This window comes from Zootoca vivipara, chromosome 9, assembly GCF_965207765.1.
Source record: "Zootoca vivipara chromosome 9, rZooViv2.hap1.1, whole genome shotgun sequence".
Taxonomy (NCBI): Eukaryota; Metazoa; Chordata; class Lepidosauria; order Squamata; family Lacertidae; genus Zootoca; species Zootoca vivipara.
In genome coordinates, this window is record NC_142592.1 from 13,340,455 (window position 1) to 13,355,017 (window position 14,563).

The 14,563-nt window shown below is 46.4% G+C and overlaps 1 protein-coding gene across 3 annotated transcripts in view; it reads left to right on the forward strand.

Annotated features, from left to right (window-relative positions):
- Positions 1–11,078, forward strand: part of PANX2 (pannexin 2) — a 36,861-nt gene extending 25,783 nt beyond the window's left edge. The window contains exons 3-5 of one of the 3 annotated variants that reach the window (XM_088676592.1): positions 3,364–4,815; positions 6,868–6,951; positions 7,338–11,078. In XM_088676592.1, the coding sequence (XP_088532718.1) occupies positions 3,364–4,815; positions 6,868–6,929 (1,514 nt within the window). In that variant the 3' untranslated portion in view covers positions 6,930–6,951; positions 7,338–11,078. Of the gene's footprint in view, positions 1–3,309; positions 4,816–6,867; positions 6,952–7,337 lie in introns of all 3 variants that reach the window. The other 2 variants (XM_035128399.3, XM_088676591.1) reach the window with 2 other exon arrangements.
- Positions 11,079–14,563: the final 3,485 nt, after the last annotated feature.

Genomic DNA, 14,563 nt, shown 5'->3' on the forward strand with positions numbered 1-14,563 from the left:
TCAGTTAGACAGACCCTCCCACACAAGTGAAGCAAGGCATTCCTAACTGAATTAATAATTTTATAGTACATGCAAAAGACCTATCATTACTGCAAGTGGAGCTTATATGGAGATATTGTTGACTGTCCTTGTGTTTCTATGCACTGAGTGCATTGTGGGCAGACTCACACATGGCAGGATCCCATCAATAGGAGTTGGTCCCATGCTTGAGTGGCTGAGAAATGACTTTACTCCCACAACAGTATCATGAAGGGCAGAACTTTGTCTTTGCCTATAGAGTGGATGGCAGACATTCACATATGTAGGACAAATTAAAATGCTTTTCTTAAGTACATCCCTGGGGTGGAAGGAAATCTTCTCCATTCAGCCATAAGATTTAGAGTCCTACTCTTAAGTGGTGTCATGGTTACAGGATCTCTGTTAGCCGACTGGTTGGTTACTCTCCCCCAATCTTTAGAAGAACGGTGAGAACTTTTGTATCAGAAAGTGCTATGAGATCCCTGGTTTAGTGGGTTGCAGAGGCTATGTTTTAAGTTAGATTTTAATTTCTGATCTTTTTAAATTATTGTAAGACACTAATACAGCCTGAATTGTCTAAGTCTAAGGACCATGGGCCGAAAGCGACCTGCGGGGGTCATTTGACCGGCCCACGAGCCACCCCCAAACTGAGTTGCCCGCTCGCGGGCTGCGCTAAACTGGCACAGTGCGAGGATCCAGCCCACGGAGGGATCTCCATGGGACCAATCCAGCCCAGACAAGATAAACTTTGCTGACCCCTGGTCTAAGTTGTCAAGATTTAAAGTTAAAAATAGGCATCCCTGAAGGATAAGTGTTTGTTTGGATTCTAGATCACTCGATATCCATACAGAGAAACGTTGGTTGTGTTGAGATGTAACCATGGTTTAGTGTTACAAGAATGAGCCTAGCCTTCCCTTGGGCTTGTGCCTTCCTTTGGTGTCGTAATGAGAAGTAATGATTTGAGAGCTTCAGCTTCTGTTTTTGCCACAGGTTAGCTTGTTCTCTGAACTATGTCTAATCTTTTAACTATGTTTAGTGGAAATAAGTCAGCTTCATAAAGTCTGGTTTGAAGATGTCATAGGTTAAGAGTAACCACGGTTTGCCTGAGTTCAGAAGACACAGCGAGTTGTAGTTTACTTAAAACGGGAGTGAACGCTTCCCAACCCTTCTTCCCAGCTGTACCAGAAAAGAAGGGAACACACAAACCTGAGAGGAGCCTGTGCTCCCTGTCATAAATACTTAACGGTGGTTTAGTGCTACAGTGAAACCAACCCATTATGTACTTAAATCTATATTTTAATTGGGTTCCCAGATGATTTACAGGGCATTGCACAGCTTCATCTACATAGCCAAGATGGGGCTGGTGGGTTTCTAAAAATCATAGCTGTTGTGCTTTTCTCCATATACTGTAGAAAATGTGTGGCATTCACCTCAAAACGTCTTGGTGTTCAAATTATAAGGGAGCACTTTACATCGATCATTAGCTTGCAGCAGTTTCCCATGGAAACATAGATACAGAAGGAAGTAAAGCTGTTGGCTGTCACCTACCCTGTCTCGTGTTTGATAATAAACAAACAAGCTCTGCACAAGTTATGAATAGAAGTTATTTTGTTACCCTGAATAATATGGTGTTCGAATCCAGAATGCTTTGAGGGGGCTTCCATACTGCTAAATTCACCACGGGCTGTTTTTTGCCCACTGTTTTGGAATACGATGCGTTGGGATACGGATTCTGTTCCCTTTCCCAATAGGCTATGATTTCAAGACAGGCCAGATAGAAATGAGAACATTGCTGTATAGAGATTGGGCCTATCATTCTGGACTTATTTTTAAAAGCTCAGAAATTTAGAACACAGCAGCTGTTCCTTTATCACATGAGAGGTAAACAGCCGCCATGGTCCTAGGCCTTGATAATTTTAAACTACCTTTCTCTGTCCGAGTACAAGCAGAGAATGAATTATACAGATCTCACAGAGAATAATCTGGAGACAGCAAAGAGAATGAAGGTCTTACAAATGCTGCGCAGCATTGAGCAGCCAAGTTCTTTAAATATATTGTTGCTGTATAGTCAGAGCTTCTGTTCCGTTAAGCCAGGAGCGTGGAACCTCCAGTCTGCAGGTCAAACAAGGGTTCAATTTTGGCCCATGAGGCTGTTTTACCCCAAACCACACCTACCTGCCCTACAGCTTTTGTCATATATGACATCAGGTGTGGCACAGGTAGAGATGCAGCTGCCAATCCGCAATTGACAACCTTAAAGTGCACTCCTGGTGGTGCAATGGCAAGGAAAAGCTGGCTACAGCTCTGCTTGTCCATCAGTTTGTGGGTGGCAGAGCCAAAGCCTTTTAGATTGGCTATGCAAGCCTTGCCTGCAGCAAGCCTTGCATGGTGCTTTGAAGTCCTGACTTTGGAACGTCAAAGCACCCGATAACATCTGAGGATATCACCTGATAACATGCGAGGTCAGGTGATTGACAGGTACGCAGTCCCTCACGCCTGCCAAATTTGGCTTGTGAGGCTAGGATTTGATAAGGAACTGACCTGCAGGACCAAATGGTTCCACCACACCTGCTTTAAGGATTTCAAGGAGGAACGGGGGGGAGCGCACTGCCCCCGGCACCACTGGGGAGTACCATTGTGGCCACACACACCCAGACACACGGCGTGCACCCCCACTGCGCCAGGCGCCACGCCCCCAGGACACCCCCCCCCCCGGTGCCGGAACATGCAGCTGCACCACTGCAAGGAGGTCAGAAAGTTCTCTGGCTTTTGACTCGCTGCACCTCCTGGATTTAGACCTGCTTCAAAGGGTTATTAAGGAAATAATAATAATATAGTCAACCTGCTTAGTCACATGTTCTTAAAGAAATGTATCTACTCTTTGAAATAGTAAGACTGCGCCTGTTCAAGGAGAAACGCAGCACAAATTCTTGTTTTATATGGACAAACCCTCGCTAATTGTATTGCAGTAGCATCCTGTTCATTTGCTTTCCAGAGCACATGATGGTTTACATTGGAAATCTCCCCCAAGACAATTGCTATAAGTGTTCAATGATATTGCTAGTTCAAGTTTATCCTAGAGTTTTCAGGTTTACAGATTCCTCTGTAAACTACCCAAGTTTAAGAGCTATGATCTCTATGCAGATCTATGGAACGTAAAGATTTATATCACAATTAGGAAGAGCAAGTTGGGCATGGCAATTAGAGTGGTGCAGTTTTATGCACGTTGATGCTATTTTAAATATACAGTAGACGAAAATTGATATAGTTTATGAAATATTTATTTTGCAGAGCTTCTTTTTGTAGGTTAAATGCACAGCAGTGACTTTTCTCTCTGTTATACAGAGGAGCCAATATACTGTTACACACCACACAACTTCACCCGTGACCAAGCCTTGTATGCCAGAGGATACTGTTGGACAGAACTAAGAGATGCCTTGCCAGGAGTAAATGCCAGCCGCTGGCCCTCCTTGTTTGAGCATAAGTTCCTTCCATATGCCCTGCTGGCTTTTGCTGGTATTATGTACATTCCAGCACTTGGCTGGGAATTCCTGGCCTCCACCAGGCTGACTTCTGAACTTAACTTTTTGCTCCAGGAGATAGATAACTGCTACCACCGAGCAGCCGAAGGCCGTGCGCCAAAAATCGAAAAGCAAATCCAGTCCAAAGGCCCTGGGATTACAGAGCGAGAGAAAAGAGAAATAATCGAGAATGCAGAAAAGGAAAAGAGCCCGGAGCAAAACTTATTTGAGAAATACCTGGAGCGGAGGGGACGCAGCAATTTCTTAGCCAAACTTTACCTTGCGCGGCATCTGTTCATCATATTTTTGAGCATCTTCCCGATCACCTATCTGTCCACCTATTACGCCACGCAGAAGCAAAACGAGTTTACGTGCGCTCTGGGGGAGCCTCCCGACAAAACGAGCAGTTCAAAGTTGCTCATCCGGGTGAACTGCAAACTGCCGTCAGTTCAGCTCCAGCGCATCATTGCCGGGGTAGACATTTTCCTCCTCTGTTTCATGAACTTGATTATCCTCATCAATTTGATTCACCTCTTTATAGTCCGCAAATCCAACTTCATCTTTGACAAGCTGAACAAGGTCGGCATAAAGACCAAAAAGCAGTGGCAGAAGTCCCAGTTCTGCGACATCAATATATTGGCTATGTTTTGCAACGAGAATCGGGACCACATCAAGTCGCTGAACCGCTTGGATTTCATCACCAACGAGAGCGATCTGATGTATGACAACGTGGTGCGCCAGCTGCTTGCAGCGCTCGCTCAGTCTAATCACGATGTTACTCCAACCGTGCGCGATTCCGGGATACAAACCATCGACCCCAGCATTGATCCTGCGGACATCGACCCGAGCGAACCACTGGTCATTAAGCGACCCCGGAAGAAAATGAAGTGGATCCCAAGTTCCAATCCTCTTCCTCAGCCGTTCAAAGAGCAGTTGGCTATTATGAAGGTTGAAAACAACAAGCCTGAGAAGCCGAAGCCCGTGCGTCGGAAAACGGCGACGGACAGTCTGGTTGCCCCTTTGCTGGAGTCCAACTCGAAAAGCTCTCAGGCTTCTTCAGCCCACAAAAACGAATCTGCCGCCCTCTCCGGTGCAGGCAATGAGAAGAAACATACACGGCACTTCTCCTTAGACGTTCATCCGTATCTACTGAGCAGTAAGAAACCCAAGCCAGAGATTCAGCCTATTACCTCTATGGCAACATCCAAAAGCCAAGGGAGTGGATTTTTAAGCCAAGAAGAGAAAGTCATTGTGCACGTCGCTTCTTCCCTCAAAGGTACAGTGAATGTTGTGGCTAATTGTCCCATGGGGTCCAAGTCAAATGCAAAAGCTGCTTGCAAAATTCCTTCCGGTGTTTCTCTCCACAATTACTTAGAAGTTCCCCGGACAGGGTTGCTTGCTGCTTTCCACATGGTTGGAATCTCACATCACACCAATACAGTAGCTTCCGTATTGGAATCAATATGTGTCGTATGGGAGGAGGTAGGATGGGAAGGTGCGACTGCAGAGTCGTGGGATTCTGCGCATGCAGAAATAGAAACCAGATCCCAGGGATGTAAGCTGAACCTGCGACTTGTCAATAGGAATTCCCCCCCTCTTGCATACACTCTTACTTAACCTAGAGGCTAGCCACCCATATCTGCAGCTGATTTTTAAATTTTAACTCACTAATTTAACTTTTTTTTAAAAAAATAGTCTTCTTGTCCATTCAGATGCTCCGATAATTCAGTCTGAGCTCTTGCAAAAATCAAGCTTTTTATTCCTTTGCGCGTGTCAACTGATGTTTCTTAGGAAGTTGGTTCACTTTGAATGACTTGAGCCTCAGAACTGGAGCAGAAGCAGAACAAATGCAGAATGGGGCCGTATTAGTTATGTAAATTGCACCCCAGTTTCCCAAGTGGTGGGATTTCAAGAGTTCCAGTGTTTACCCTGGGTTTTGGTTTCCTTTGCATGAGGCCATTGGGAGACGTTTTCATGTCTTGTTCCATCTGATACAGACCAATGATCAAAAATTACACTAGGGACTTAAAGAAGGAGTTCTGGAAAACTTTCTGGAATAACTCAGGTTTTCCATTCTCTTGGTGCAAATGCTGGGATATTTAGAGTTAAATTGCTTTGTAGAATTTGCCTTTTCAGGGGAAATTAAGAGTGCAAATTACTCCTCTTTCAACATCACTCAGGAGTATTTCTAGACTAGGAAAATTTATATGAGTTTTGTACTAATCAGTCATGGCTTCCTTCAAAGGAATTCTGGGAGTTATAGTTGAGGATACTGAGAATTCTCTGCTTCCCAGCTGCCCCCTCGCAGTACTACAGTTCACTGAGGAGAATAACTCTTAAACCTATTTAACTGTAGCATTAATATGCTCTTAAAGCTCTCCTAGACAGTTTATGCCCATCATCAAATTACTTAGTCCTGAGCAATCCCATTAGTTTTAATACAGCTACTTTGATACAAGCAGTTGAGGTTTGTTTGCTTTTTTACTTAATATATATTCTGGCTACAGCTCTTCTATAAATAATGCTACATCATATTTTTATTGCTTTGGCTTTTGGGTGTTTACGTCAGCTGCTTAAAATACCCTGCTTTCATGTATGCTGAAATATTTATGGTGTTTATTTTTAAGAATTTATCCTCCAGCTTCCATATTCCAGCTTCCACACTTCAAGAAAGCTACTTAAAAGAAGGTAGAAACAATAAAACCATGCAGCTGTTAATAAAAACAATAGGAATAATGAACCAATAAATAAAATTTAAAACAACCACCCAATTAAAAAGAGGGTCGGATATTCTAAAATGACATGAAAACACTGAGAGAATAATGTAGGCTTTGGCATCTAAAAAATATCTAGGGAGAAGGTTCCACCACAATTCAAGGGTCAATGCAGAAAAGACTCTCTTCAATAGACGCCCGCTTCAGAAGATAGGGCTGTATAGAAAACAGCCTCTGATGAACATCCTAATTGAATATTCTGATTTTCATGGGGGAGAGGAGAGCCAGTGAATATCTTGGCATTTCCCCTCTGGATCCCTCCTCAAAGAATTCTGTGTATGTTTCTCTGAGAATCTGGAGCAATGTTCTCAGCACCAGAGTCTAAAATAGCTTCCCAGACAGCTAGGCTTTCTACACCTGGTGATGGTCTCTCAGGATCTGTTCACGCATTAGCCTCTTAAGGAAGCATCCTGTGCATCTCCATGCTTCTGGCGGCCTCTACAGGTGCCCAAGGTGTCACCATGCGCTCACTCCCATAGCATCCTTGCCTTTTCTGACTGCGAAGAAAGAGTCACTGCCCCTGTTGTTGTTGTTCTTCTTCCTTGTTCTCTCAGATGCCAGCTGGTTTTCCTTGCTCTGTCTCCTCCCAGCTGAAATCAAGAGCAGCAAATACTAGAAAGAACAAGGAAGGAAAACAGGTAACTTCCTTTTTAACCTTCAAGTTTTTTTAAAAAAGTGAGTTAGGTGAGGTTGGGTGAGTATTTCTTGCTGTCCTTCTGAGGGCTGGAAGAAGGTTCTCCAGATCAGGTACCTGTAGTGGCTGTTGAAACCAGTGGCCACTACAGGGACAAAGAGGCTTTGATAGGCTAATGTGTCAACTGGCCTAGAGACGCATAAGATGATTCAGGATCCTATTATAGATACTCTGTCCAACTGTATTGGAGTGTAGACCATGGAGAATGTAGCCTCCCCCAGTTGCTTGTTTTCATGGAGATGAACCCACAAAACATGAATACCAGAGCTGATCCTGTTGGGTGTATGAAAAGTGAGCAATGATTTAAAAAGTGTTTTGTTTCTCTTTTAGGATCTTCTGTTCCGGGGAAAGATATCCTTTACTCTCACAACACATGCAGGACTGTGCCTGCCGCCGGGACTTTTCTCACCTGCAATCACAACCACATAGCAACTTCCGGTGCTGCGAAAAAGGTCACTCTGCCCCACATAAGCCCAGCAGAGCCAGTGCCTGCCTTACACTGTAATGCTGCTCACCCTCTTCTGCATATCAATACGTTGTATGAAAACCACGAAGAAGAAGAAGAAGAAGTAGTGTCAAACCTTATAGATGAATCTTTAGACAATAGAATTCACTCGCCCACAGAGGCAGGAGACATCATCTCCAGACCTTCCACAAAGCAAGTCATGTTGGCGACGTTTGATGAGCCATTGGCAATGGTGAACTCTGTAGAGTATTGACGGCCCAGAGCTGACGCTGATCACAGCTGGGTGGCCCACCTCCCAGTGCCACTGTCTCGTGAACCATGCTGCTCTGCCAATGCCATCTACTGCATGAGCATGGAGTGCCGAAATGCAGACCATTGGTTTCACCAATACTCCAAATCGGTCGTTCAGGGTAGTGTCACTGCGTCTTATCAATAGCTTGCAAAATGTAATAACAATAATCACCATAATAATGACAACCAAATTATATACTACTATGCTTGGAACACCAAGAAACAAAGCACAAAGACGTTAGCTGTAGCTTCATGAGTTCTGTGTGGATTACTACAACTATCAAAATATTTAAAGTGCTTGAGCGCATGCCACACAGTGTTTCTTAAACAAAGCACTTATAGCCTTGGTACTTGAGCTCACTCTCTGTAAAGCGGGGGGGACGGGACCTGGAGCCCCTCAGATGATGCTGGACCACAACTCCCATAATCCCTCACTGTTGGCCACCTGGGCCATGACTGGCAGAGTCTTAACAGCATTTTGAGAGTCACAGGACCCCCATCTCCTGCAGTAAAGTAGTGAAGCACATAACATGTATGATATTTATTCTTCCATTTTAAAAGGCAGGAGCAACACCGTGTTTTGTCTCTAAGGTAGAAAAGAAACAACAACAACAACAAAAACAGCCAGGTGTGTGTGTTCTTAATGACATGGTTGTAAGCAAGCTGTATTTTGGTCCACGGGTATTGGGCAACCAGGGCTGACCCTAAAATTTTTGCCGCCTGAGGCAAAGGAAAAGAAGGAGAGTGCTTGCCACAACGTGCATTCCGCATGCTGCAACAACAGGCCATCATCCACCATATTTGAGGGCGGCAGGCTAGTTTAGCAGGTGCAAGCCGGGCTACATGGCAAACAGAGCTGCATCCATCTCACTCTGCCGAATAGTTGGGCCGGCCCTGCCAGCAACTTAAGTGGCAACTGGTCTTCCACCAGCATCAGTGTAAAGAGAACTGAAACTGGCCAGCCTGCTGCACTTATGAATGAGGAAACGAAGAGCTACGTCCTGCCCTTTAGTACATTCATATGTGTTGCGAGAGGTGACGAAAACAAAGAGTTTATTTTTTTAATGTCTATTTTATTGTGAATGAGGGTGAATGTTGAGTCAGATGTTCTATTTTAGCAGAGCGGAGAGAAGAGGGTTGTCCTATGGCTGCTCATTTTTGTCCATAGAATGACGTCTGCAAAACTAGGTTAGAAACTTCTAAGGTGCTTCACTGATGTGAAGGATATTCCAATGAAAAAAATATCCAGTAAGAGTGGATTGCTCCAGTGGTGTGGCATTTCAGCAGATGGTTACTTGAGTATTTTTAAAGGACTTGTTTACACTACAGCTTACCACAGGTCAAGCAAATCTTGACTCATCCAGCTTGTAATGATTTTGCCTCTGAACATTTTGCTTCTTGAGCCATGGCTGAATAAGGGCAGATTCAAATGTGCAGGAAATACCATGTGGTACAGACCTTCCATGACTGTATCACTTCAAGTTGTAGGTGCAGGATTGCAAGTTGGAACGATTCTCCATGCTTTTAAGAATTGCCCGTGTATGGAAAGCTTGCATGCAGGGGAGAGGAATGTTCGCACTATTTTCTTTCAGAAGTGCTGCTTTTCCACATGCAGCGGGTGTGACTCAAACATTAAAATTCTTGTCTGCAGTAGCATGGATCTTAATGGAAGGATTGCACAGCACACAGTATTTTTTTGTCAGCATTTGAGTCATTCTTTAGAAATGTCAACAGAAATTTCAGTCAAGGACAGTTAAAAGTTTCACACAGCTGAATTGTGGCACCTAGGGCCATGTTCTGAATCTCAGCTTCTCACACCACCACTTGCTAGTTTTGGTGCACCCAGAGAGACTGATTTAACAAAGGAGAGAGAGCGGCGCCTTTCTATTGAATGCTCCGCATTCATAATCCCTCTTGAGAAGAAGGAAATTAATAGCATATCCATATCAGCAAATGTTGGTTGAGAATACGCATAGCACTCATGGATAGCTGCTACTGCTACCCACTGCTTGCTGTTTACTGTCCTTCGAAAGTAGCCTCTCTTCCATCATTCTCACAGGATCTGCTTTCCCCTTAGAATGGAAACAGATGCTACTAAAGGATATGGGATATTTTGGAGGTGGAGAGAAAAGAGAAGAGGCCAGAATCTCTGGAATGTGGAACTGCGCAGCAGCAGAAAATCGGCCTATAGAAGAGCTCTTAAACGACATGTTTTGGCCTTTGTGTGGAAGATAGCACAGGCCAAAAGCAGTGTCTGAACAGGGTTAAGTGTGAGCAAGCCAAAGGCAAGGTGGGAGAAGAGGGCAAACTAGCTCTGATGGCAAAATATGAGGTTCTGTCCCTTTACACCAGGTCTGCTTGGGGTGGGGGAATATGGTTTAACTCATGTTTAGCAAATGACATAAGCTTGGATTTGCCAACCTGTGGCCGCCTATCAAGATGCTGTTCAACATCTGGACTAGGTGAAATCCAGCGCTGCTGTTCCATTTATGGAACGGCTTTTCTTCCAGTAGGCACCCCTTCTAATATAGGGGGTGGGTTGGGGAAAGCAATGTTCTGTAATTCCCCCAATCCAGGTTCCATGCTGTTCTGGAGGGCCCTGCAATCCTCCGGGGCGTATTTTCAGGGCGTGCCAAGGGCTGCAAGGGGGAGACATTGGCAAGTGTCACCCTCCTTCTGAGTTAGCAAACCGATTGCCCAGATGCTTTTATTCAGGGCAGATGCTGCAGGCCAGCTTCTGGCTATGCCACTCACATGATCAGCATTCACCTGTGGTAAACCAGTAGTATAGAAAAGCCCAGTGTAGCAAAGCACTCAAGTAGCTTTAAATGTCGGTGTAGCTTCATTTAAATCAATGGGTTGCACCTTTGAAGATAGCATGGCGTGCCTGTAAGCACGTTGCTATTCCAGGCCATCCGTTAGTGAGGGTAATAAACAAGCTCTGTAATAAACATACCGTCATTTCCGAGCAATCTTTACCTTGCTTTTGGCCCAAAGTGCGTCCTCATGGCCTGATTCTTCCTATAACTTTGATGGGCAAGTTTCTTAGAAATATATCTAGTGTAGTTTTCAAAAGGCACACAGGAAAACATAGCACGCAATAACAGACTAATTTCTAAGGAGAGAAGTTTTTATTAAAGCAATGTTTGAGTCAGTATCGAAGATTTTGACATTTATGTATAACGGTAGAAAACACTGCACAAATTATGGGTCTATATTGAGTGTTTTTTCATTTGTTTTACCTCAGATAATCAATATGGCACCCGTATTTATTGAAAAATAACACTGAAAGCAAATAAATATTCTCAATACGGTTTGTGTCTACTGTCTTATCATTAGAACGCTGCTCTATTTTCCTAAGAGCATTTATTGGGAAAATAAGTACTCTTATCTAAAGTGCCTGGTTTGATAACTGCTGGGTGCTGCATATTAACAACCAAAAGCAAACCCAATCAAATGAATGCTGAGCCGTTCCAGAGCATCACTGTCGCCCACTTTCCATGTTTTCCACATGCATGTTTCCTAGGAACAACAAGCAGTTTTTCGAAGGGAAATTCGGAACATTTATTTACTGCACAGTCTCGGCACAAGGCCAGCGAAGTCATCTTATTAAACGAAGTGGCATTTCATGAGAGCCTGGCGGTTCATAAAGACAAAGAAATGTAGCTTGTGGGGCCCACATCCTTGATGCTTTTTTAAAACTCAAATAGCCTCAGACACGAATGTGTTGTGCTAGTAGCTATAGAAGAAGCACAAAAAATGAACATAATTTTCACTACATGTGACATTGACATTGGAGGACGTAAAAAGATTCCTAATTGCTGAAAAATGTGACTTTAAGATTGGAAAAATAATAAATTAAGAGAATGAAGTGGGCAGGTCCATTCCTACCTTTGAGTAAGCCCTATTGACTTAAATGGGGTTCACTCCCAGGTAAATGGGCTTAGGAGAGCATCCTTAGTTACTGTATAACTACCTTTTAGCATTGCTGCTACTCTGTAGCTATATAAAAAAAATCAGCTTGTCACATGAGGCCGACAGCATATGAATTTTCAGGTTGACTATACTGCTTATTTTACTGATCATTATTTTTTTAACATTCCCCATGTTTCCACATAACTTTGGGTACAGCACAATTCTCATAGAATTGACTTCTGGTCTGTTTTTAGTTCCTCTTCCCAGAAAGAGCTACAAAAGTGGAATGTCTGATGCGCCAAAGCTTTCACACAGATGATTCTATATATGTCCGGCTTTGCACAAACTCACGCATCTCTAACACGCCAGCATAAAAGAATTAGGTAAGTCACCTACAGCACTATTTGCCTCGACACACCCGTACGTTCTGGACAATTCTGTGACCAGATTGCACCAGGGTCACGTGATTTGTCCAAGCATTCAGCCTCTCAGTTATGCAAAAAAGTTGGCAGAATTCTGGGCTGCGCCACTTCAGACTGCAGCTTGGGGGTGGGCATGGTGTTTCCCCCACATGAAAACTGATTTAAGAGGGAGAAAGGCTTAGCAGAGACCTCCCCCCTAGGTACCAATTTACTACATGCTGAAACATTATATAGGGGGAAATTCAGAAACATGACCTCCCACACACACTCAGTACAGTTCATCGTTCATCCTACCCACTGTGCGGAATGGCTGTTAGCTGCAGAGCTCCCTTTTCCCCTTCCAAAAACCAATAAATGCTATCATTTTTGTGCATTCGTTGATCTACAGCATGGGTCCCCAGACTACGGCCCGCGGGCCGGATGCGGCCCAATTGGCCTGCCAATCCGGCCTGCGAAAGGTCTGGGGATCAGCATGGCCATTCTGTGCTTAAATTTTTTTTTTTTTAAGCCGAGAGCCATTTTTCCTCCTGCATCGCCATTTCCCCCCTCTCCTTCACCGTGGCAGGCCAGTAGCAGCCAATCAAAAAGTCGAAGTGCTTCAGGCCCCAGCCAATGGGCGGGCAGCAGCTGCACGTGTACGGGAGGAAGGGGGCTGTGCTAAGCTGGCTGATCGCCATTTTCAGCAGCCGCTTCTTGCCAGAGCAGAGCTAGCCCGAGAAACTTAGCCCGCTCCACCCTCCACCGCAAGCAGCCCCTGCTGCAAGACACAGGTACGTGTTTCGGGGTTTTTTTTTTAAAGTACTTTTATTTTGGGTTGTCCCAGCAGCAGCGCTTGCCTCGTCCCGCTCTCGCCTCCGCCGCTGCTGCTGCCTCAGAGGCGCTTTAGCGCCGGCATCCCAGCGGTATCCCTATTCCTGCCTGCCTGCCTCTATTTTCCGAGGGGGCATACCCACCGGCAGGGAAATGGACGCAGGAATCCCGGCCCGACGCGCCGGGGGTGGCAGTCCCGGGAGAAGCCCGCCATGCGCGGCCGTCGGGCGTCTTAGGAACAAAGCGGCTGCCTTTCTACTTCTGCCCGCCCAGACGGGACTCTTTGCGGGCTTCTGGCGCCTTCTCGACCCGGGGGGGGGGGGAGATGAGTCCAGGCAGCTGCCGACCGCAGCCGGCTCCAGCCCCAGTCCCGGCCAGGCTGCCTTTGGCTTAGGCCGGGCTGCCTTTGGCCCCAGCCCCGGGCCCATCCGGGCGCATCGCTGCTGCTCAGCCCGAGCACTCCAAATATGGTGGAGGTGAGCAGGAAAGCGGTTGGGGCGCTGGGGTCTGGCGGGCTCCTGGCAGGGCTTCGCTGGCGGCGCTCTCCCTCCGGCCCCCTGGGGAGGAGGGACGGGACTATTTGCGGGCTTCTGGCGCCTTCTTGACCGGGGGGGGGATGAGCCCAGGCAGCTGCTAACCGCGGCCGGCTCCAGCCCCAGTCCCGGCCGGGCTGCCTTTGGCTTAGGCCAGGCAGTCCCGCCCGGGCTGCCATTAGCCCCAGCCCAGCCCCGGCCCCATCCAGGCACTCCAAATATGGTGGAGGTGAGCGGGTCTGGCGGGGCTCCGCTGGCGGAGCTCTCCCTCCCTCTCCCCCCTTTTGGCGCCTTCTCGAGTGGGGGGGAATCGGGGGACCGCCGGGCGGCTGCTTGAGCCGCCTGCCCCGGCGGAGCGCAGCCTGCGTGAGGAGGCCGTGGCTAGCAGCCGTCCATCTTCCGATGGCCGTCTGCGGAGCTGCCTGGCTGGACTCCACCCACAGTCCCGCGGCCGGGAGCAGAGGTGGAGGGCGCTCGGGCCAAGCCCTTGCTCTGCGGGGCTCCCGAGGAGGGCCAAGACCAGTGGTCTGGTCGGCACTTGGGCTGGGCGGGTGAGCGACGGCGAAAGGAATGGGCGGCCGGGCGGGGGAGGGAGGGATGGAGACTCTGTAGTTGTGCCCTGGCCGTGGCGGGTGGGGAAAGAGGGAGGAAGAGATGCTGAGAGAGAAAAAGGGAAGGCGAGGTTGGGAAGTTATTGGGGGGGGGGAGTGTGTGCGAGAAACTTGAAATGTGTTCCATTAACAAGAAACCCACCCACCCCTTTTTATTGTCCTTTTTTTCTTTCTACCTTGTTTTTTTTGTACTGCTCATCTCTAACCAGTTTTCTCCCATTGCTTGTTTCCAGGCTTCCATTGGGAGTTCCAGCCCAGGTTTGGAACAGGAGTTCCTTCTTTTGTGATTCCGGCATATTGTATGGTGTTGTTTTATTTTAAATTATTTTGCGTTGATTAAAATCATTATTTTAAATATAAATATTGTATTGTTTTCCTGTTTTTTGTGCACCAAATGCAGTATATGCAATGTGCATAGGATTTCGGCTCCCCCCCCCAAAAAAATATAGTCCGGCCCAGCACAGGGTCTGAGGGCGGTGGACCGGCCCCCGGCTGAAAAAGTTTGGGG